The 21,148-nt window shown below is 61.2% G+C and overlaps 1 protein-coding gene across 1 annotated transcript in view; it reads left to right on the top strand.

The window, feature by feature from the left end:
- Positions 1–21,148, top strand: part of KCNQ1 (potassium voltage-gated channel subfamily Q member 1) — a 377,490-nt gene that overhangs the window by 40,192 nt on the left and 316,150 nt on the right. Inside the window, exon 2 of the mRNA XM_052662163.1 lies at positions 16,370–16,460. Within this exon, the coding sequence (XP_052518123.1) occupies positions 16,370–16,460 (91 nt within the window). The remainder of the gene's footprint in view (positions 1–16,369; positions 16,461–21,148) is intronic.

Here is a 21,148-nt window from a genome sequence, read left to right as displayed (position 1 = left end):
GTTTCTGGACTGTATGGTTCCTGTCTTTGCATGAAATGTTCCCTTGATATCTCCAGTTTTCTTGAAGAGACCTCTAGTCTTTCCTATTCTGTTGTTTTCCTCTATTTCTTTGCACTGTTCATTTAAGAAGTCCCTTTATCTCTCCTTGCTGTTCTCTATAGCTCTGCATTCGGTTGGGTGTATCTTTTCTTTTCTCCTTTGCCTTTCATGTATCTTCTTTCCTCAGCTATTTTAAAGCCTCCTCAGACAACCACTTTGCCTTCTTCATTTCTTTTTGTTTGGGATGGCTTTGCTCACTGCCTCTTGTACAATGTTGTGAACTTCCACCCACCATTCTTCATGTACTCTATCAGGTCTAATCCCTTGAACTATTCATCACCTCCATTGTATAATCATAAGGGATTTGAGTTAGGTCATGCCTGAATAGTCTAGTGGTTTTCACTACTTTTTTCCATTTAAGCCTGAGTTTTGCAATAAGGAGCTCATGCTCTGAGCCACAGTCAGCTCCATGTCTTGTTTTTGCTGACTGTATAGAGCTCCTCCATGTTTAACTGCAAAGACTATAAATCAGTCTAATTTGGGTATTGACCATCTGGTGATATCCATGTGCAGAGTTGTCTCTTGTGTTGTTGAGAGAGGGTATTTGCTACCACCTGTGTGTTCTCTTGACAAAACTGTTAGCCTTTGCCCTGCTGCAAAGTACAATGAAATGGAATCTACCAGTAGTTGGGTCTTGCCCGTTTAGCTGGGTTTTGATGCTGTTATTGAGTTTAGGAGTTCCCTGTGTATCCTGGATATGAATCGTAAATCCTCTTCCCCAAGCTGTTGGTTGTCTTTTCACTTTGTTGATTGTGTCCTGCTGCTGCTGAGTCGCTTCAGTCGTGTCCGACTCTGTGCGACCCCATAGACGGCAGCCCACCAGGCTCCCCCGTCCCTGGGATTCTCCAGGCAAGAACACTGGAGTGGGGTGCCATTTCCTTCTCCAATGCATGAAAGTGAAAAGTGAAAGTGAAGTTGCTCAGTCGTGTCCGACTCTCTGCGACCCCATGGACTGTGGCCCACCAGGCTCCCCCGTCCCTGGGATTCTCCAGGCGAGAGTGCTGGAGTGGGCTGCCACTGCCTTCTCCTTTTGCTGCATAGGAATTTTAACTTCCACGAAGTCTAATTGATCTGTTTTTTCTTTTATTCCTGTGCTTTTGGTGTCCTAGCTAAAAAAATATTGCCAAATCCAGTGCCATGAAGCTCTCCCCTGATGTCTTCTCCTAGGAGTTTTACCATTTTAGGCCTTTTGCGGGAGATCTGTATCCACTGTGAGCTGATTTTTGTAAATGGGGTGAAGTAAAGGTCCAACTGGGCTCTTCTACGTGTGGGTCCCATATTCCCGGCACCATCTGTTGAAAAGTCTACAGGCGCTCATCATGGTTGCTCTCCTCACCTAACAGTACATTCTGGAATCCACTCCATATCAGTCCGTCAAGAGCTGCTTCCTCCTTTTTCTCAGCTGCTTGGTACTTTGCCAGGTAGATGGACTATAGTTTCTTTATGGGTGTGTAGGTGATTTCCAGTAGTTTGCAATTACAAGCAACGTCTCAGTGAAGAGGCTTGCACGTTTTTATTTTTCTCTTTAGCCTAGATGCCTCGAGATGGAAGTGGGAAACCGAAAGAGAAGTACGTAGTCTTTGCTGTCATTGTTTAGTTGCCAAGTTGTGTCAGACTATTACGACCCCGTAGACTGTAGCCTGCCAGGCTCCTCTGTCCATGGGATTTTGCAGGCAAGAACACTGGAGTGGGTTGCCACTTTCCTCTCCAGGGCGTCTTCCTGACCCAGGGATCAAACCCTCGTCTCCTGCATAAGCAGGCGGATTCTTGACCACTCAGCCACCTGGGAAGCCCCGAGGTCCTGTTGCGTGGGTGTGGCGCTAAGTCACTTCAGCTGTGTCTGACTCTTCCAGGCAAAGACCAAATTCCCTTTCCTGAGGGTTTTGCCATGCGCACCCCCAGCACTGTATGAACAAGCTGCTTCCCCGTAGCTTCTCCGGCTGTGTTATCACACTATTTTATTTTTTGCCAACCTGATGGCATTTCTGTAACTATGCATTTGGGCACTTTTCATATGTCTAAAGGTCATGTATGATGCGTACACGCATGTCTTCATCAATTGTCTGTGTCTTTTCTGTGTTATTCTATTGGGTTTCTGGTCCTTGAGCTCTCGATTTTTAAGTCATTTATATTCTAGGAATGTGAGTTCTTTGTGGCTTACATTGTGAGTGTTTTCTCCCAGTTGATCATTTGTCTTTTGACTCTGTTTATGATGCTTTTTTGTTATTAAAAAAAAACTTTCTATGTGTAGGTAATCAAATTCATCTATTTTCCATTCTATTGCCTTTGAGTTGTGAATCATGACTGAGAACCTCTCTCTACCCTGACATGAAAGAGAAATCGACCACGTTTTCTCCTAGACATTTAGAAATTGACCACGTTTTCTCCTAGACGTTTAAGGCTTTGACTTTTGCGTCCACGTGACGTCTACTTGTTCACTGTTGCTGTTCCGTCACTAAGCTGTGTCTGAGTCTGCAGCACCATGAGTTGCAGCACTCACGGCTCCTCTGTCCTCCACTGCTTCCCGGACTTTGCTCAGACTCATGTGCACTGAGTCGGTGATGCCATCCAACCATCTCATCTTCCTCCGCTCCCTTCTCCTTTTGCCTTCAATCTTTCCCAGCATCAGGGTCTTTTCCAATGAGTCTGCTCTTCACATCAGGTGGCCAAATTATCGGCCCTTCAGCTTCAGTCCTTCCAGTGATCAAACCAGTCCGTCCTAAAGGAGAGCAACCCTGACTATTCACTGGAAGGACTGACGCTGAAGCTGAAGCCTGCTCGTGTGTGTAATCTAAGGTCTTCTCTTTCATGATGCCTGCTCAGGGCCCCTTCCTTAGACACCCAGACTGCTCACCAGCATCCTCTGACCTCTGAGTGGTGCAGAACTCGGGGCGGGGAGACCAGAGGCTGTTGCTGGGGTGGGCTGTGGGAGGGGGATGCTTGTCCCAGGTGGGTTGGAATGAGGATGACAAGCAAGGGGCCTGTGGATAAGAGGGTGTACGAGCGGAGTAGATGGTGGGGAGAAAAGAGGGGGCAGGGCCTGAGGGTGTTTGCCCCTGCTGGGTTGGTGCCCAGCCCCCTTGCTCTCCCTCCTTGCCCCCCTCGCTCATGGGAGACCAGCCCCGAGCCTGCCCTCCTGTCACCCACACACCGATGCCTCGCAGACCCAGACCCTGGACCAGGCTCTCCCCCGATCTCCCACTGGCCTCACGGCACCTCAGCGAGCAGACCCCTCTGACGTGACACGTCCCACCCCAGGCTGCTCCTCCCCACCTTCCCCAGCACAGGGCCGTCTCAGAATCCAGGTTTCCCAGGCTCTGTAACACCGGTGAGACCCTGGGGAGAGGCCATGTGCTTTTGACTAGGGCAGCACAGGCGGGGAGGTGGAGCGGCTGACTCAGCGTCTCTGCTTGCTCTTTCAGGAGACAGAGAATTTCAGAGTTTCCTCTCCTAGGACACAGTTTCATGAGGGGTGCGTCAGGCTTTGGGGGAAGGCTGGTGGGACCCCAGAGCCTTTTCCCTCGGCGTCAGTCATTGATTCCCCTCCAAGCTCTTCATCTTCACCCCCAGGACCCTAGGTCTGGTGAACCCTGACCCCGCTCGAGACCCGCAGGGGCTCTTTGCTCTCATGAATGCCCGGCTTCCGGAAGGCTGGGTGTCCTGCGGTGGTGGCGAGGGGGGCGGTCTTAGTCACCAGCAGGGTCGGGGAGGCTGCTTGGAGGATATGCCGGCTGTTCTCGGCGGCCGGCAGGAAGCGGCAGCTCCGACAGCGCGCGGAGGTGTCGGCCTGGCGCAGGCGTTTCCGGCCCCCGTGTCCTGCCGGGTCCCGGCTGCTCCTCCCCGTCCTCTGCTTTTTCCCCTCCTTGGATGTGGCCGCCGTGGGTCACGGCCGGACTGAGACGGAAAAGAGGGGCTCTCGGGACAGGGCCTCCCCGGCCGCCGGCTGGGCCACAGGGCCCGGCAGGTGTGGGCAGGGGCCCCCCAAGGATGCCTGGGGCAGCCGCTGGGCAGATGCCCCAGGTGTGAGGGGCGAGGGTGGGATGGACTCGCTGCCAACGCTGCCTTTGGGTTGGGATGCAGCCCGACTCTGGAGTCCCGGTGTTGGAGGTTCTGGCCCCATGGAGGGTGTGCACGACAGGGGCGCGCCTCTGATGGTCTGAGCCTTCTTCCCACTGGGGGTCTCCGGGCCCAGTGCAGAGCGTGTGTCTGCTGGCGCTGGGGGGCCCGGACGGCTGGCGCCTCTCCTGGGCTTGTGAGGGGCTCCTGGGCGTGGCTCTCCTCCAGCCTCCTGGCTGGTGGCGGTCCTGCCCTCCACCCTGTTTCAGCCTCCCCGGCCTCATAGCTGCCCCAACCTGCCTTTGCACTCACCTCTGCGTGGAATATCCACCTTAGCCCTCCCGCGGGCCGTGTCACCGCCCCAGGCGGCCTCCCGCACCCCGACCCCCATCGCTCACAGCGACAGCCCCTCTGTGTGCCTGGGGCTGCTGCCGCGGTCCTCATTCTGTTTATTTCGTCTCTGGTTTACGTCCCCTGGATCTGCCTTGTCCCTGGAGCCCGGAGCCTCATGGGCGGCCCAAGCCCGGGCCTTCTCAGTTGCCTTCCGAGGAGGAGGGGGACTGATTTTAGCTGAGTCGTGGCTGCTCCCCGGCCTGGGAATCCACCCTCCGAGCCGGGTGACGGAGCCCGCGCCTCGGAGCCGTTGGGCCGGCTGGGCTGGGTGGAGGCGCTGACCTCCCCCTGTGGCAGAGCCGGGCTGCTGGCCGTGTGGTGGAGGATGCAGAGACCAAAATAGACCTGCTTCTGGCATCCGGTGTTGAGGAACCCACAGGGGGCCCTGACCGCCGCGCCCTGGAGCGGCTCCGGCTTTGATGAAGGCCGGGCCTGGTTCCGGGCGGCCCCGGGGGGCGTCCAGCCTGGGAGCTGGATGCAGGAAAGCAGGCTTGGCTGCAGGGGGGAGCTCCTCGACTGTCCAGGGGCCCCGGCTGCATCCACCGTGGCCCCTCCATCACACACGTGCGAGAGCCCCGAGTGTGTTTGCAGAGATCAGAGTGGGCGCGGCCATGGGGCAAGGAAGAAGCACAGAGGAAGCGGGGGTGTTCGTCTCAGGCCAGCTGCAGAAGGAGGAAACAGGCCGCTTCCCGGAGCGCAGACCTTTCAGAGGCTGTGGCTCCCGTGGACAAGGCTGCATCGTGTCCCAGGACGAGGCCGGGTGGCCCCTGCGAAGGCACCTGCCGGCACCTGCCCTCAGTCACACCTATGACGAGGGCACTCCCGCATCGCTGTGTCCACACGCCCCCGGCTCCTGGGACCTCTGGGCACGTCTGGGGTGCAGCTGGAGGTGCTGGAGCCAGGCTGGGAGTCAGCCACAGGGTCGTCTGCCCCCATCCTCCGCCTGGGACGAGGGCCGGAGTGCTAAGTCCCCGGGTTCCTGGAGGCTGCGTCTGGGGACGTGGTCCTGAGCTTGGGCCCACTCGTCCTCCTCCTCTGCTCCAGCCCCTGCCTTGGCCTCTCTGTGACCCCCGCCCACTGCTGCCCCCGCGTGTCATGGGGACAGCCCCTGATGGCCGGGCAGAGGCCCACAGTGAGTGGCGTGGGCTTTCCATGGGCAGGAGCCATTGAGCAGCATGCTTGCAGCTCCCGGGGTGGCAGCTTGGCAGTGGGCGGGACCAGGGCTTCCATACGGCGGTGGGCAGGTGGGTTCACAGCAGTGGCCACTGGGCAGGGACCCTGTGTTCCTTGGGGGCTGACCACGCCCTGGCCCAGTGTGGAGGTGCTGGACAGGCTGGGGGTGGGGACAGCTGTGGCTGCAGCCTGGCAGGCCCCTGGGAGGGGTCAGGAGCGCGGCAGAGAGGGGCTGGGGACTGGATTTGCGGTCACCATCCACACTCAGAGGAACCATGTTTACCTCTCCCCTTGCCCCGATGTCCTTGTCTCGTCCTCCTAAATATCCTGGCCTCCCCCCAGATCTTCCTGCCTCTGGGGGTGCAAGAGCCTGTGTGTGGCCCTGCCTGACCGGTCTGTCTCTCGCGGCCTGGAATGGGGGATGCTCCCAGCAGAGGCCCGGCTGCACTGGGGTCCACCTTGGGCTGCCTGCTCTCAGTCTGAGCCCCTTCCCTGGGGCACCTCAGGGCTGCAGCGGAAGACTGGGAACAGCACCGTCTGCGGCCCTGATCCTCAGGCCTTCTTGTCCAGAGCAAAGCCGGCCCCTAAAGGCCAGGGTGAAGGGCCCCGTTCAGGAGGCCTGCCTGGGCCGTGTGGGTTGGCGGGTCCCGCTGGCGGCGGGCTGTCCCTGTCCATCCCGGAATGCTGGTTTCGTCAGCCACAGGCCTTCCTGGCTCGGGGCAGCGGGGAGACGACAGTGGGGTGTCCCTGCTCTTCGGCTCCCACACCCCAGTTTCGGCCTTGGGAGGGGGAGCGTGTCCTGTAGGAAAGGAGGCACGCGGCCTGGGTCACCCCAGGAGAGAGCCGCGAAGCTGGAACCCTTCCTGGTCTGGGGTGAATGGAGGGCCTGAGAAGCTTGGCGCCTACATGCAGGGAACCTGGGCCCCTGGACGGCAGGGATGAGGGACAGCCCCTTTCTGAGGTCGTGGGACGAGCCGACTCTGGGGGTCCTGGGCCTGGTGTCAACGCCTGGGGCCTCCGTGGAGCCAGGCCTGGCTGGGGGGCAGGGGGCAGTGCCTGGCATGGGGACCTGCTGTCTCTCCATGCTCGCCAGGCACTGACCTGCTGGGCTCAGGGGCGCTGGGGCTGGAAGAGGGTTGGGAACCACCAAGGTGCTGGGCAGGAGACCACTGGGGGTGTGGGTGTCGGGGAGCCAAGGTCATGCTGGGGACCCACGTCTGCTGGGCGTGCAGCCTTGGCAGGTTGAGGACTGTCTCTGGGGAAATATTGGCAGGTTCCAGGGTCGGGGAGCGGTGTGGGGGGCTCTGCCCTGGGCCAGGGCTGCCCATATGGGCTTTCTGGCTTCTCAGAAGGGACTCTACCTCCAAAGTGTTGGGTGGGGGGCTTAGCAGGGGTCAGAGAAGGAGAAGGCATGGGCTCCTCAAAGTCTCAACCAGGGACCCTGCCTCTCTGGGTGTGGGCAGTGGTCTTGACCCTGAGGACAGACTGTATGGGGGCCCCTGAGGGGCTTGGAGTCAGGAGGTTGCCTTCAGCTGGAGGTCAGGCCACACTGCGGCAAGGAAGACTTATGGCGGACAGGAGGGAGGACTTTCCCAAGCAGGGATGCACAGAGACACCCACCCGCTCCGGCACCAGCGGGGCTGTGGGCACCTTGCTCCTCCTCGGGGCTGGGTCCAGGTGTTCCAGGAGCCCTGCTGTGGCCTCCAGTCTGCAGTCACCCTGTTTGAAGGAGGGCAGGGCCCTGCACTGTGGGCAGGAAGCCCACCGGACCCCTCCCACCCCCGCTGGTGTCCGAGCTCTCTGCCACCTGCTGCCCCTTCTCAGCCCAGAAGGTGAGGCCTGCAGGGGCTGGCCGGGTGGGGGTCGCCCCTGGGACGGGCTGCCTCTGGGGCAGCGAGAGTACGCACAGGTGTGTCCAGCTGTCTGCCCCGGCTGCCCTGCCCCCAGGAGGGCCCGCTGGGCCCCGCCCCCGCCCCGGATGGGCCCTGTTCACGGGAAGACGACATGCATCCTGGAGCAGATAAGGGCCCTGTCCGTGGGGTCACTTCAGTTTGTTCTCCAGCACCTTCTAAATATACCCTCCGAGGGGTTCTTATCGCAGCCGGGCTGGGCCTGGCGGCCAGGCTTAGTGGAGGGGAAGCTGCAGGGGCCAGAGCCGCCCCCCCAGCCGTGGGCCCTGGGCGAGCTCATCTGCTCGGCCCGGAAGCCCCGCCTCGGGTGGGCCTGCCGTCCAGCGCCAGACCCCGAGGGCCAGGACACCCCCCAGCCCCCTGGCCAAACCCCATCCAGCGCCAGACCCCGAGGGCCAGGACACCCCCCAGCCCCCTGGCCAAACCCCATCCAGCGCCAGACCCCGAGGGCCGGGACACCCCCCGGCCAAAGCCATCTGGGGCCTGTCCTCTCACTGCCAGGCCGGGCAGCCCCTCAGGGGTGGGCAGTGGGCAGCCAGAGACCCTGCCCCCTGGCTGGACCCTGCTTTCCTGGAGGTGTGGGGCAGGGCATGGGGGAGGAGGCCTGCGTTGTAGTCCTGCTCTCCACGTGGGGCTCCATGCAGCCTCGGGCCCTCTTCTCTGATGAGGGACGGGCCTGCTTCTGGGGCTTCTCGTGACGACAGAGGGGACGGGAAGGTGTGGATTGCACGGCTCGTCCCCACCTTGCTGCCAGGCACTGGGGCCACTTAGGGGCTGCGTGGGGCGTGGTAGAAAGAGTCCGGGCTTCCAGTTGGCACTCTGCTGTCCAGTGGATGCTGAGAACGCGTCACGTGGCTGACCGTGGCCTGGGCTGGACGTCCCAATTCTAGTCGTCCGTAGCCTGGTGCTCAGACACGGCTGCTGTCTGTCTGTCTGTCTGCTCTTTCTCTTTCCTTTCTTTCTCTCTTTCTACATATTGTTAGCACCTTGCAGTGTGTGGAATCTTAGTTCCCCAACCAGGGATTGAGTCGAGCAGTAGACGCACAGAGTCTTAACGCTGGACCACCGGGGAAGGCCCTTTTATTTAAAAAAAATTTTTTTAAGACACCAATTTATTTATTTATTTTTAAATGTGTTGGTTGCTTGGCCTGTGGGATCTTGGTTTGTTGACTTTTGAAAAAATATTTTAAGACACCAATTTATTTATTTTTAAACTTTTTGGTTGCTTGGTGTGTGGGATCTTGGTTCACTGACCAAGAATTGAACCCATGCCGTAGCATTGGAAGGCAAAGTCTCAACCACCGGAGCTTGGGGACGGTCCCGGCTGTTGCGTTTCTGATTGTGTAACGGATTCCCGAGAAGACCTACATGCATGTCCTCACAGCACCCGAATCCCTGAGACCCCCACCCCTGGGACCCCCGCAGCTGCCTCTCTAGGGCCCAGGAAAGGCCCTGACATGACTGCTTAGGGTGATGTGGTCAAGCCCTCTGTCAAGGCCTGTCCTCGCCCGCCCCCAGCTGCCCCCAGCCGGCTCGGCCATCGACAGAGGGGGACATCCCGCCGCCTGCACACGAGGGCCTCATGTGGAGCTGCACGTGGGAAGTGAGAGGATGCTGGGCGTGGAGTACACGAGCACAGCCATCCACCCGTGTCCTCGACGGAGCCAGGCCGCTGGGCAGGGCGATGGCCTGGCCGCTCCCCGGGCTCGGCTGGGCCTGGCCGTCCCACCACCCACCCTGCAGAAGGCGCGGCCCGTGCTGGGGGCACCGCACCCTGTCACCTCGGGCGGGGAGCGCAGTTGGGCTTTGGGGCCTGCAGTGACCCCAGCCTGGGGCCGCCAGGGTGGAGCTGGGTTTCTATCTGCACTAAGCGGTCGGGAGCTGTGAGTCCAGTCCTCGGTGAGCACGGTGGCGCTTCACCGCAGTGGACCCGTCACAGGCCTCCTGAACGTGACCCCATCCTGGTGCCCAAGTTGTCCCCTCACCTGTGTTGTCCTGGGTTTCCAGAGGAGGGCTGAGGGTGAATCTGGGCAGCCCCTGCTGCCTCTGGGCCGACTTCAGGCAGCGAGACCATGGTCCTCACCTCAGAGCCTCACCCACTGCGTCTTCGGCACTCCTGGCAGCTGGGTGGCCGTGGCTGCTGCCCACTCACATCAGAGCTCCCTCCCACCGCCCCCAGCTGCTTTCTGCCCGGCACTGTTGGCATGCAGTCTGGGGGAGAAGGGGTACGTGGAGAGCTACCTGGTGTCCTGGCCCATTGGAAACCCTGCAGGGCCCTGGAGGAGGGCACTGGAGTGGGGTGTGGCAGGGCAGGGCAAGGAGAAAAAAAAAATGGCACAAGAGGATTTCACTTCTGGGTGAACCCTGGAGACCTGCATGGAGGAGGTGGCATGGATAATTCTGTCCACTGAGTTCTTGAGTTGAACCTAAACTGTTCAGGCATTCAGGCACCAGGTCCCATATGGGGCCTTCAAAGCGGACGTCAGACATCCTATGCCTGCGGAGCCCTTGCTCTATCGGGGCAGCAGTGGGCAGCAGGTAGCCAGTGGTCTGATGAGAGCAGGGCAGGGGACACAGGGCCCACCTGTGGCGTCAGAAGGCCCCCCGCCTCTCTCAGGGAAGCCCAGGCCTATGGGGCAGGGGGATGCCCCAGAAGGTGGCTTTGGAGTTCAGACTTCACTGGAGAATCTTTAGCTTGGAGGGCTGGTGCAATTTGCATCTTCCCAGGATCGCCCCCAGCTGCCAGGTGGACGTCAAGGCTTGGGCAAGGAGACCAGTTGGATGTGGGCTGCAGATTCTGGTGCAGTCCTGGTGGCCCGTCCCCTGGGGCTGGAGACCCCCAGGCAGAGGCGCCCTGGCCTCTAGGGAGGTGCTATGTGCACAGGAATAGCCAAGGGCCCAGCCAGAGTGTGAGGTGAGAGGCCCTGTGTCTCTGGGGTCCCTGGCCCAGGTCACTTTTAGAAAAAGTGTCAACTGAAAGCCCGAAAGGCTGAGGACAGCCCCTGTTGAGAGGTAGGGATAAGCGTCTTCGTCTCCTAGGAGCTCCTTGTGGGCAGGCGCTCTGGGATCTGTCTGATGGGATCTTGCGCTCATGGGACCTTGGAGCGTGGGACTCCAAGAGAGTGGAGACTGGAGTTGTGGGAACAGTGGCCTCACCGTGCCCAGCTGCCCACTGGTGCCTGCGTGGCTAGCGGTCGCATCGCCCGAGGGAGCCTCTGAAAGGAATAGGAGCCAGTGCCACTGAACATGCCTCACGGGAGGTTCAGAGTCGGGGTGGCCTGTTCCAGGAGCCCTGGCTTGGATGCCGCCCAGCACGTCAGGGGAGAGGGAGTGAAGGGCCGAGTCCCTCCCTGACATGATGGGGTCTGGACAGTGGGGTGCTGAGCTGTGCGTGACCTCGCAAAGACACCTCTCTCTGCATCCTAGTTCCTGGAGCCTGGGACCTTACTCGGGTCTCTGCAGATGCACTGAGCCGTGAGGGGGCGGGCTCTGAACATACCTTGGACTGTTCCACAGGGGCGCCATGGACACGCACTTTACCATATGCCTGATGCTGGCTTTTAAAGATTCACTGAAGATTTGCTGATAGTTCTCCTCATCATAAGCGATTTATTCACTTAATTCAGTTCAGTTCAGTCGCTCAGTCATGTCCGACTCTTTGCGACCCCATGGACTGCAGCACGCCAAGGCTCCCTGTCCATCACCAACTCCCAGAGTTTACCCAAACTCATGTCCATTGAGTTGGAGATGCCATCCAACCATCTCATCCTCTGTTGTCCCCTTCTCCTCCCGCCTTCAACTTTTCCCAGCATCAGGGTCTTTTCCAATCAGTCAGCTCTTCATATCAGGTGGCCAAAGTATTGGACTTTCAGCTTCAGCATCAGTCCCCCCAATGTATATTCAGGACTGATCTCCTTTAGGATAGACTGGTTGGATCTCCTTGCAATCCAAGGGACTCTCAAGAGTCTTCTCCAGAATCACAGTTCAAAAGCATCAATTCTTCAGTGCTCAGGTTTCTTTGTAGTCCAACTCTCACATCCATACATGACTACCAGAAAAACCATAGCCTTGACTAAACAGACCTTTGTTGGCAAAGTAATGTCTCTGCCTTTTAATATGCTGTCTAGGTTGGTCATAACTTTCCTTCCAAGGAGTAAGCGTCTTTTAATTTCATGGCTGCAGTCACCATCTGCATCATTTATTAGAACCCTTGATAAGTCACAGAGGCTGAATAATGGCCCCTAGAGATGGAAGACTCCCTGGAACTTGTGAACGCGACCTTAGGTATTTAGAAAAAGCATCTTTGCAGAGGTGATATGTTAAGGATCTTTAGGGGGAGAAGATTCTGGATTCTGGGGCAGGGGGGCTGCAATTCAGTGACAGGTGTCCTCAGAAGAAACCCACAGAAGAAACAAACACAGCGGGGGGCGCATGACGTTGGAGGCAGAGATTGGAAGGACGTGCTCTGAGCCCAGAGATCCCGGGGACCCCCGGAAGCTGGAAGTGGTCCAGGGTCTCCACCCCGGCCTGGCCCACCCACGCAGCGCCTCCCCCACCCCCGTGGCTCAGCCTTGTGTGCGGCGCTCCCCTTGGAGGCTGTGGGGTGCTAAGTGGTGGCCTGGCCCCTGGAAGCAGGGCCCTGCCCTGGGGAGGCTCGGCCCCTGCCTTAAAGCTGGGGCTGGCTTGGCCTCACTGTCCCTGAGCCCTGGGTCCCCTAGCCGGGCAGCGTGGACTGCAGGGGCAGCTCAGAGTCTCCTTCTCGGGGCGGTGTGATTCCTTCCGCACGGGGTCAGGGGGTGCACAGCGCCAAGCACCTGGGCCGAGGCGTGATTGGCGACGTGCCCGACCCTGTTCCACCCAGGGCAGTGCTGGGCACAGGCTGGACCGGGGTGGGGTGTGTCTTGGCTTTCTGTTGGGGAGTGTTTCCCCAGCCCCACGGACAGTGCTGGTGGGACCTGAGGCCAGCTCCCCCTCCCCCGGGGGGCTCAGTGCCACGGGGGTGTCCACGTCCAGGCACAGGCTCTCCAGCCCACCTTGTTCTGTTTGCTCAGGGATGTTTGGAATCTCCCAGGTGACTTTTGTGCAAAGAGGAGCCCCTCCGATACGGCCGGAGTTTGAACGTCAGCAGCTAATCTATTAAATCACACGCTCCGAGTTCGGCCTTGAGGTTCAGGCGGCGGGACAAGCCCTTTGTCTGTTATCGGCCCGAAGGTCCTGGCCGGGAGGGCGGGTCTTTGAACCTCACACAGCCTCATTCATAGCCTTAATCAAGCGCGGGCAGCAGTCCAGGGCGTGTGTGTACGTGTCATTTACTTAGTCTCCTGTTTCTTTTTGCTTAACTTAAAAAAGCTGTGGCAAGATATGCGTAGTGTGAAACCTCCTCTCTGACAACGTGTAAGCGTACCGCTCCGGCTGCAAAGTCCTGAGCTGTGCGTGCAGCCATTAACTCACCCATCCTCAAAACCTCTCCTTACGGCAGGGACACACTCTGTCCCCAAAGCACCGCCTCCTCACCCCGCGTCCGGCCCCCCATCCTGCTTTCTGTCGCTGTGGGTCTGACAGCTCTAGGGTCCTCATGGATGTTGAATCGTACAGGCCTTTCCCTTCCATGACTGGCGTGTTTCACCAAGCACAGTGTTCCCAACGTCCATCCCTTCACACAGAACGTTTTTTTCTGGACCAACAAGACTTTTCCAAGTACGTAATTGGTCTATATTGAATACGCTGCCCAGGTGGCGCAGTGGTAAAGAATCCACCTGCCAGGGCGGGAGACATGGGTTCCATCCCTGGGTCGGGAAGATCCCCTGGAGGAGGAAATGGCAACCCGCTCCAGTCTGCTGGCCTGGGAAATCCCCTGGACAGAGGGGCCTGGCTACAGTCCATGGGGTCACAGAGAAATTGAGCGCACAGATAGGGTGCAGCTAACGCTCCCTGACCGGCCCAGTGCTGCGCCTCAGCCTCCTGGACCTCACTCAGAGCTCGCAGAGCCTGACAGCAGAGGTCTGTCACTTCTGGGTTCCGGTGCGCCTTGAACAGGCTATATTCCCCTTGCCCGTGAAGCGTGTGCTTCTTATTCACATTTTCAGCATCACTGGGGAACATCCAGGGTTGAAAGAGGTTTCCCTGTGGACCGGAGAGACCATGCCCATGGACTTCCCTGAGGGTCTGGTCTGTCCTGCCCCGCCTGGGCTGAGCCCGCCAGGCACCGGTGCCACGGGGGACCCAGCCCGTGGGCATGGGGGTGGGGTCCTGCCATCTGCCCCTCGCTGTTCCCTGGCGCACCCTCCGGCTGGACCATCGCCCTGGCACAGCTCCCGCATTCCTCTGTGTTTCCTGGGCACCTGCTGCCGCAGATGCTGAAATGATGTCCGATGTCCGATAAGGGCATGGACATCCTTGGGCAGGAGCCGGAGGCCGTGCGCCCAGAGTGGATCTGCCATCAGGGCATCAGCAGGCCATCGTCCTCGCCTTAGCCACGGCCGCCTCCCACAGGCACGCACACACACCCCTGGGAGGTCGGGTCGGGCAGCACTGGGACCCGAGGGGCTCTCTCCCCTGCCCAGCCCCACTCCCACACCTGGGCAGAGAACAGGGCGGTTTTCCCCCTTCCCTGGGCCTTGCTCCCCTAGCTATCAGAGGTCTGCGGCTGCCTGACTTTGGAGCCTTAGGACCCGAGCTGGGACGGAGCGGGTGGCCAGCCCCGCAGAAGCAGACGGGGAGCACCAGGCCCCCCAGGTTGCTGCCAACACCCCAAGGGCAAGGACCTGACCTTGGCCTTGCTGAAGCTCCTGGGCCCACATGCTCGGAGCGGACAAAGCACCCTTTGTAAAATGATTCTTTTTGAAACCAGCACAACGTGTGCAGGTATTTGAGGAGCTGTTCAGCCTTCAGAAGACAGCGTGACCGAGGTCGACACAGCGTGGAGGGTAGTGAGCTCTGAGCCCGGAGGCCCAGCGGCCCCCAGCGGGGCGCTCCTGGGGGCCCCCTCTCTGGCCCAGGGCCTCTGCCGAGGTTCACACAGTGTGGGTGGGGTGGGTCTCTGTGTGCCTCTGAGCAGGAGCCGAGGATGCCCCCCCCTGCTGTGCCCTCCCTGCAGACCTGTCCACAGGCAGAGCTGCCGTGGCCAGACCCCCGTCTTGGCAAGATTCTGTCCTCCTTGCCCCCGGGCCTCGGTGCCCCTGCCTGGCGCACGGATCTAAACGAGCTCTCGCTGCTCCATGAGCATAGCCGAGGTCGTCTCGACACCGACAGATGCCGCCCTGGCAGCAAGAGGCAACAGGGACAGGCCTCACAGAAGAGCGACCGCTGCCCCCCGGCCTCCGAGGCAGCCGAGCCGGCCGCAGGGCCCACCGCGACGCCTTGAGGGGGCAGAGACGCCGCGTGGGTTCTGCCCATGTCCTCTGCCTCAGGAGGCGGGACTGGGAGAGAGTTAAGGACTTTTCACGCACGTCCCGGCGGCGGGGGCTGGAGGTGGGGAACCTGGGGAGCCGTGGGCAGCAGGACCCGCAGACCTGGGTCTGGGCCCGCACCTTCCCCACCAAGGGTCTCACTGCAGCCTTGGGGACAGTGGCACGGGGCACAGGGCTTCTGGCTCGGGGCTTCGGCCAGTGAGTCGGCATGATGACTGTGGGCCAGCAGGGGTGTTGGTGTCCTGACCTTTGCACCCGAGTGTGACCATTCGTGGCAGGCAGGGCTTTGCAGGTGTGACTTGGTGAAGGGTCTGGGTGTGGGCGACTGTCCGAGTCACCTGGGACACGCTCAGTGTCACCGCAAATGTCCTTTGTGGGGAGGGGAAGGGTCAGACGGGAGGAGACCAGGCTGTCGCGATCCCTGAGCCTCCCCGGGGCCTGGCCTCACCCCCCTCCGTGGTTTGGCTGCTTGGGGTTCACCCTCAGGGAGCGTGGAGCCCGGGCCCCGGTTTTCCCGTCTGTAGCATCTCTCCACAGCTGATGCGGCCGTCGTCTCACGGGGACGCGTGTTACCGTCTGTACAGTGAGGCTGGGCAGTGTGGGCGGCGGTGACGTCCTTTCCTGGGACTGTGTCTGTGGCTGGACAGGCTGTGCTGAAGCGTCTCCGTGGGCTGCAGGCAGGAGGGTTCAGGAGGAGAGGGCGCGAGGCGGAACACGGGTCCAGCCTTGGGCGGCCCTGGGGCTGACCCTGAGCCCCTGGCTGCACGCCCGCTGCTGAGAGGAAGCAGCCGCGGGCTGTGTCGATGGGGAAGCAGGCTGGAGGGTGGTGTGGGCCTGCTTCCTGCGGCTGCCTGCGCCCCTGGTCTGGGCGAGCCCTCATGTCGAGCACACCGCGTGTTGTGGGGACGTCCACGGAGCCTGCAACTGCCACCCTGTGTCCAGGACGTTTGCCGCCCCAGAGGAAGCCCCTCGGGCCCTGTGGTCCCCAGGTGGCTCTCTGCCCGTGAATTTCCCCTCTGGATCCTTGGAGACCACGTGGGCAGCACCTGGCTTCTCGGCCTGGGCCTCCGAGGCCCGTCGGCCCGTAGCCTGGGTCAGAGCCCATCCCTTCCTGGCCGGGTGGTGACTGCCTGCTGTTGGCTGTGCTGCAGTTAGTGCGCACCTGGCGGTCGGGGCTGGTGGCACTGGGAGCCCTCAGGCCCCGGGCGGAAGTGCCCGGTCCCTGGGCGGTGGGCGAGCCCCCTGCCCGCGCCCCTTCCTGGGCCGTGTCTGAGTGGGCGGGGTGGGCGGCCTGGCGTGGCACTGACTGCGTGTGTTCCTGTCCCGCAGCTTCCTCATTGTCCTGGTCTGCCTCATCTTCAGCGTGCTGTCCACCATCGAGCAGTATGTTGCCCTGGCCACAGGGACCCTCTTCTGGATGGTACGTACCAGTGTGAGGGGCCCTGCGCTCTTGCCCCCAGGCAGGTGGGCTGCAAGGTGAAGCCCGCCACTCCTGGCCTCTCCCACCCAAGGGACCCTGTGCCGGAGCCCCACGGCGGGCTGGCTCTGGGGGCTTGCCCTGATACTGGGGGCCTAGAGGCAGTGGGGACCCCGCCTTCCTGGCTCCCTACCTTGCCAGGATATGACCACTGGCCTGAGGAGGCGGAAGAATGACGGGCCCCTGGGCCTGGTGGTCTGGGAGGGCTTCCGGGAGGAGTGGGCTGAGCTGGGAGGGAAGGAAGGACGAGAGGACATGGGCACCAGGCGCCAGGGTCGCGGTCTGCTCGGCCTGCTGGCACACAGATCTGCGGGCATCCCCGCTCCTGCCTCCAGCCTCGGCCCAGGGTGCCCCTGCCCTCGCCAGCCGATGGCTGTGAGCCGGGGTCCCCGAGTCCTCGTGACGCGCCTCGAGGCAGCGCCTGTTGTACTTTACGCAGTTGGCTCCACCGGTCACCCGACGCTTCTGCATTCGTGCTCACGGAGTTTCCCCTTCTTAGGTCAGAGCTGTCTGGGTGGATCTTGTGGCTTTGAATTGTCGGGGTTCGTTGGGCACATCCTGGTGGAGGGATCCAGTCTGCTCTCTCCCCGTCCCTCTCGCCCCCGGCCCCAGCACCACTTACTCCAGAGTGTGTCTTTTTCCCCCACACAGCTGGGGACCCGGACGTCCAGGGCTCTGCTCTGCGGCCTCCTGTTCTGTCCACAGCTGCGTGTGCACCTCCACGACGATCCGCTTCGCCGTGCGGTTAACGTCGGGGCCCCTCTTCTCTCTCAGGGGTCCCCTGGCGATTCGTGCTTGTCTCTTTTCCCCAGTGGCCTTTACGATCAGCTTGTTGGGCTCCCAGAAAATGCCTGTCGGTGTCTGATGTGTGAATTTGGGGAGGCCAGCGTCTCTCTGGCATGGGGTCGGTCTGTCCACGGGCAGGGCGTGTGTTTATCAGAAGGGCTTCGTGGTCTGGGGATGTGGGTTTTAGACAGCTGCTGTTCTTGTCATCAGTATGCTAACAGCCGTTGGTTGCCATCGGCAATGGAACCTCTCCCGCTGTGTCTGGGAGGTTTTGGTGTCTAGGAAGGCAACTGCCCTTGTTGCCTGCGCAGCCTGTGACTTCCTCTGTTGCGTCACTGTTTGCGGGGGTTTGTCCTCCGACCCTCTGGAGTCGTCTGTCTCAAGTCGCTGCTGCTGGGGCTGGTCCGGTGCCTTGGTGGGGTGTGGAGACTGGCGTCCCTCGGTCGCTCGGGCTTTCCGGGGCGGGGCGAGGGGGCTCTCCACGTCTCCTGAGGGGACGCGCCGGCCCGGGCAGACTGCTGCGCATTCTGGGTTGGGCGTGGCCTTCAAGCCCCGGGAGAGGGCAGGACTCTGCTGGGACGGCGTCCTCTCCTGTGTATCGCCACTCTGTGTGTGTCTGTGCTGTGACCTCCCCTCCTTATGAAGACACCAGTCCTGTGGGACGAGGACCCACCCTAGGGACCTCATTTCACCATATCACCTCTTTAAAGACCCGTCTCCAAACACAGCTGCATCTGAGATTCTGAGGTCAGGATCCCACAGTAGGGATCTGGGGGGTCATAGCTCAGCCCACGAGGCCCCTGAGTGACTGTGTCGGCTCCCCCTCTGCTGGAAGGTTCACTGAGAGGCCCCCACAACATTGAGTCCCATCGGGGTAGGGGCCCCCGGAACCGCCCCCCCCACCTCCACCACCCAGCCTGGGCCCTGTAGCACCGTGGGTCCTGTTTTGCAGGCCACTTGGCCCCACCCTCCTGCGGCTCAGGCAGGGCCCCCAGGGGCAGCCCACACGGGATTTTGGCTCCTGAATCACCGCTGATGTCAGTGCATCCCAGGCCCAGCTCTGGGGCTGGAAAGCAGACCATCGAGGGTGTGGGTCACCCCAGGGCAGCTCCGGGGTGGGGGGCAGGCCCTGGCGGCCTCGGGCCCGGCCGCCCCTCTCCCTTTGGCCTGTCTGGGAGCTCCCCCCTGACACTGCTGCTCACAGTCACACTGGGTTCCTTGGGGCTTCATGATGCGAGGAGGCCCAGAGCTGGGCGTGGTGGCAAAGGGGCCCCGCGACCATCCGTCTCCCCGCCTCCTGGAGGAACTGACCGCGTACAGTCCGGGCATCGCTGAGGTCCGCGCGCCTCCTGGTGGCTGTGTTCGGAACTGCGGTCTCCTCCCTGAGGCTTCCTCCATGGCTCAGCTGGTAAGGAATCTGCCTGCGATTCAGGAGACCGGGGTTCGATTCCTGGGTTGGGAAGATCTCCTGGAGGAGGGAAAAGCTACCCACTCCAGTATTCATGCCTGGAGAATCACATGGAGAGAGGAGCCTGGTAGGCCACACAGAGTCAGACACGATTGAGCAGCTAAACCACCCCCGCTGAGGATCGGGGCTCAGCTGGGGCTGGGACCCTGGGGGTGTGTGCCAGCGAGCAGCCCCCACCTCCCAGCAGAGGGCCCTTGCTGCGGGTGCATCTCCTGTTCCATACCTCCCCGTTCTCTCTGCCACACTCGTGCCCCCCAGGCGCCCTCTCCACACCGCAGCTGTTGGCTTTGGGGCAGGGGGGTGGGGAGGTGAGGGGGGGGGGAAGGTTTTCCAAAACCAAGCTCTGGTCATTCTGGAAGCTCTGGTGGGCTTTCGGATCTGCTGGGCCTCTTGGGCCCCCAGTACTGTGCACTTCCTCTCTCTTCCCGCCACCCCTGGCTCCCTCTGCTCCCGTGCAGTTTGCTGACCCCTGACCCTGGGCCCTCCCGCTGCCTTGGGGCCCTGGCACATGCTCCTGCGGGCTGACTGACCCTTTGACCTGTCGTGAGACTGCCTTCCCGCCCACCTGGTCAGGCTTCGACTCGGCCGTCAACGCTGGCACCCCCCCGTGACCACCATCTGCCGGAGTTCCCCCTCCTTAGTGCGCCCCGCTCTCCCCCCAGTGGCTGGGGACGGGGGTCTGCAGGCTGAAGCGGGGAGCCCCAGACTCTGTCTCCTTCCTCTACCGCCGCCCTCCCCCCACAGAGCAGGGGCCCACGGGCAGCACCCGCCACAGGCCCACAACGGTGCTTCTGGGTTTGGACACTTTGCTTTGAGTCCAGGAGCCCAAAGGGGGCTCTGTGGGGCTCCCAGAGCTGCCATGGGGCCCTGGGCCTCGGCTTCTCCATCTGCGGAACAAAGGCTGGGGGAGGATGGCCTCAGATGCAACCTTCTGATGGCCTGTACCGAGTTCCCAAATATTTCCTAACTCACTGGCCTGTGGAAACAGGTCCTTTGTGATGGGTTTGAGCTGACCATGTCCAGCCGCCTTTGGAGTCATGGCCACGGGGCGGGCGGTGGGGTATCAGGGTCACCGGGAGGAATGCAGCCGCAGGGGCCCAGGCTCCAGGAAAGATATGAATTGTGATATGAATTATGTCAAGGGTTGGGGCATGATGGAGGTAGGAGGTGAAGTGGGACTGGGGGGCGGACAGGGTGTCTGCAGGGATGCTGAGGGCTTCCTGCAAGAGGGGGTGCCCTGAGGGTGGGAGGAGGAGGTAGGTGGGTTGGGGGGCCTCCAGGGGCAGGCCGGGACCACCCCCTGCAGCTGGCAGTGGGCAAGACAGGCCCAGGGTCCCAGGGCTCTGGGTGGAGGCGGTGGCCGGGGGCTCCCTGGAGAGGCTGTGGTCTGCGGGCTGGGGACGGGCATGACCCCAGGCAGGGCGTGACGGAGGGAGCGGGTGTGGGCAGGGGCTGCAGAGGTGGTGGTCGCAGGCCCCCCGAGGTTGGCCGCGCAGGCTGGGGCTGCAGGACACCAGGTGGCGCTGTTGCCCGTGGCGCGAGGCTGCCGCTGGCCGGGACCCAGAGCTCCGAGCCAGACCGCAGCCCGGAGCCTAGGAGGGGCCCCGAGAACAGCTCGGTGCTTAAATGGTGGAAAAAAGTCCTTCGAAGCTGTGTTTTCCCACAGAGCCCATATGTCTTCCTTTTCATGTGCTGGTTTTTATGGGGCCGGAGAGCTGCTGTCTCAGCTCTGGGCAAGGGAGCCTCAGGCGGCCTCCGAGGGATTAAGTGTTTTGCTGAACCAGGGAGATCTGGGGGGCTGAAAAAGCCACTTGGGGTGGGGTCTCATCACTGCCACGGGGTCTTGTCCCGGGGCTGCGGACGGCCTGTTCGAGATCTGAGCCCTGCTTGCGGCTTCCGGGGAACAGGGCTCCCGACACGGTTCCTGAATTCAGGGGAAGCCGTGTGTGTGTGTGTGTGTGTGTGTGTGTGTGTGTGTGTGTGTGTGAAGCCGTGTGTGTGTGTGTACACGTGTCTGTGTGCAAGCGTGCAGCGCGCCTGTGTGTCTGCTTGTGCACATGGCCTCATGCACGGTCTGTGCCCGTGTTTTGGTGTGCACACGCGGCTGTGGCCGGGCTCCAGCTCTGGGCGGCTCTCCTGTGTGCCCCCCCCCGCCCCCGTCCCCCCGCCAGCCTGCTGCTGTGGCAAACACACCCCCTCCCTGCTCCCTGGGGGAAGAAACCCTGGCTGGGCCCAGGTGAGGGGCTGGTTTTTGTCTCCGAAATCGCAGGGTGTTTTTTTTTTTCTTTCCTTTTTCAAATCCCACACAAAGAGAGAGGCCCTCAAAAGCACAGCACAGACCCCGCGTATCCTGAGCTTCTGGTGGGAGCATACCAGG

Source organism: Budorcas taxicolor, chromosome 25 (genome assembly GCF_023091745.1).
Source record: "Budorcas taxicolor isolate Tak-1 chromosome 25, Takin1.1, whole genome shotgun sequence".
Lineage (NCBI taxonomy): Eukaryota > Metazoa > Chordata > Mammalia > Artiodactyla > Bovidae > Budorcas > Budorcas taxicolor.
The sequence above is the reverse complement of the archived record's forward strand: the minus strand, read 5'-3'. Positions and strand labels throughout refer to the sequence as shown.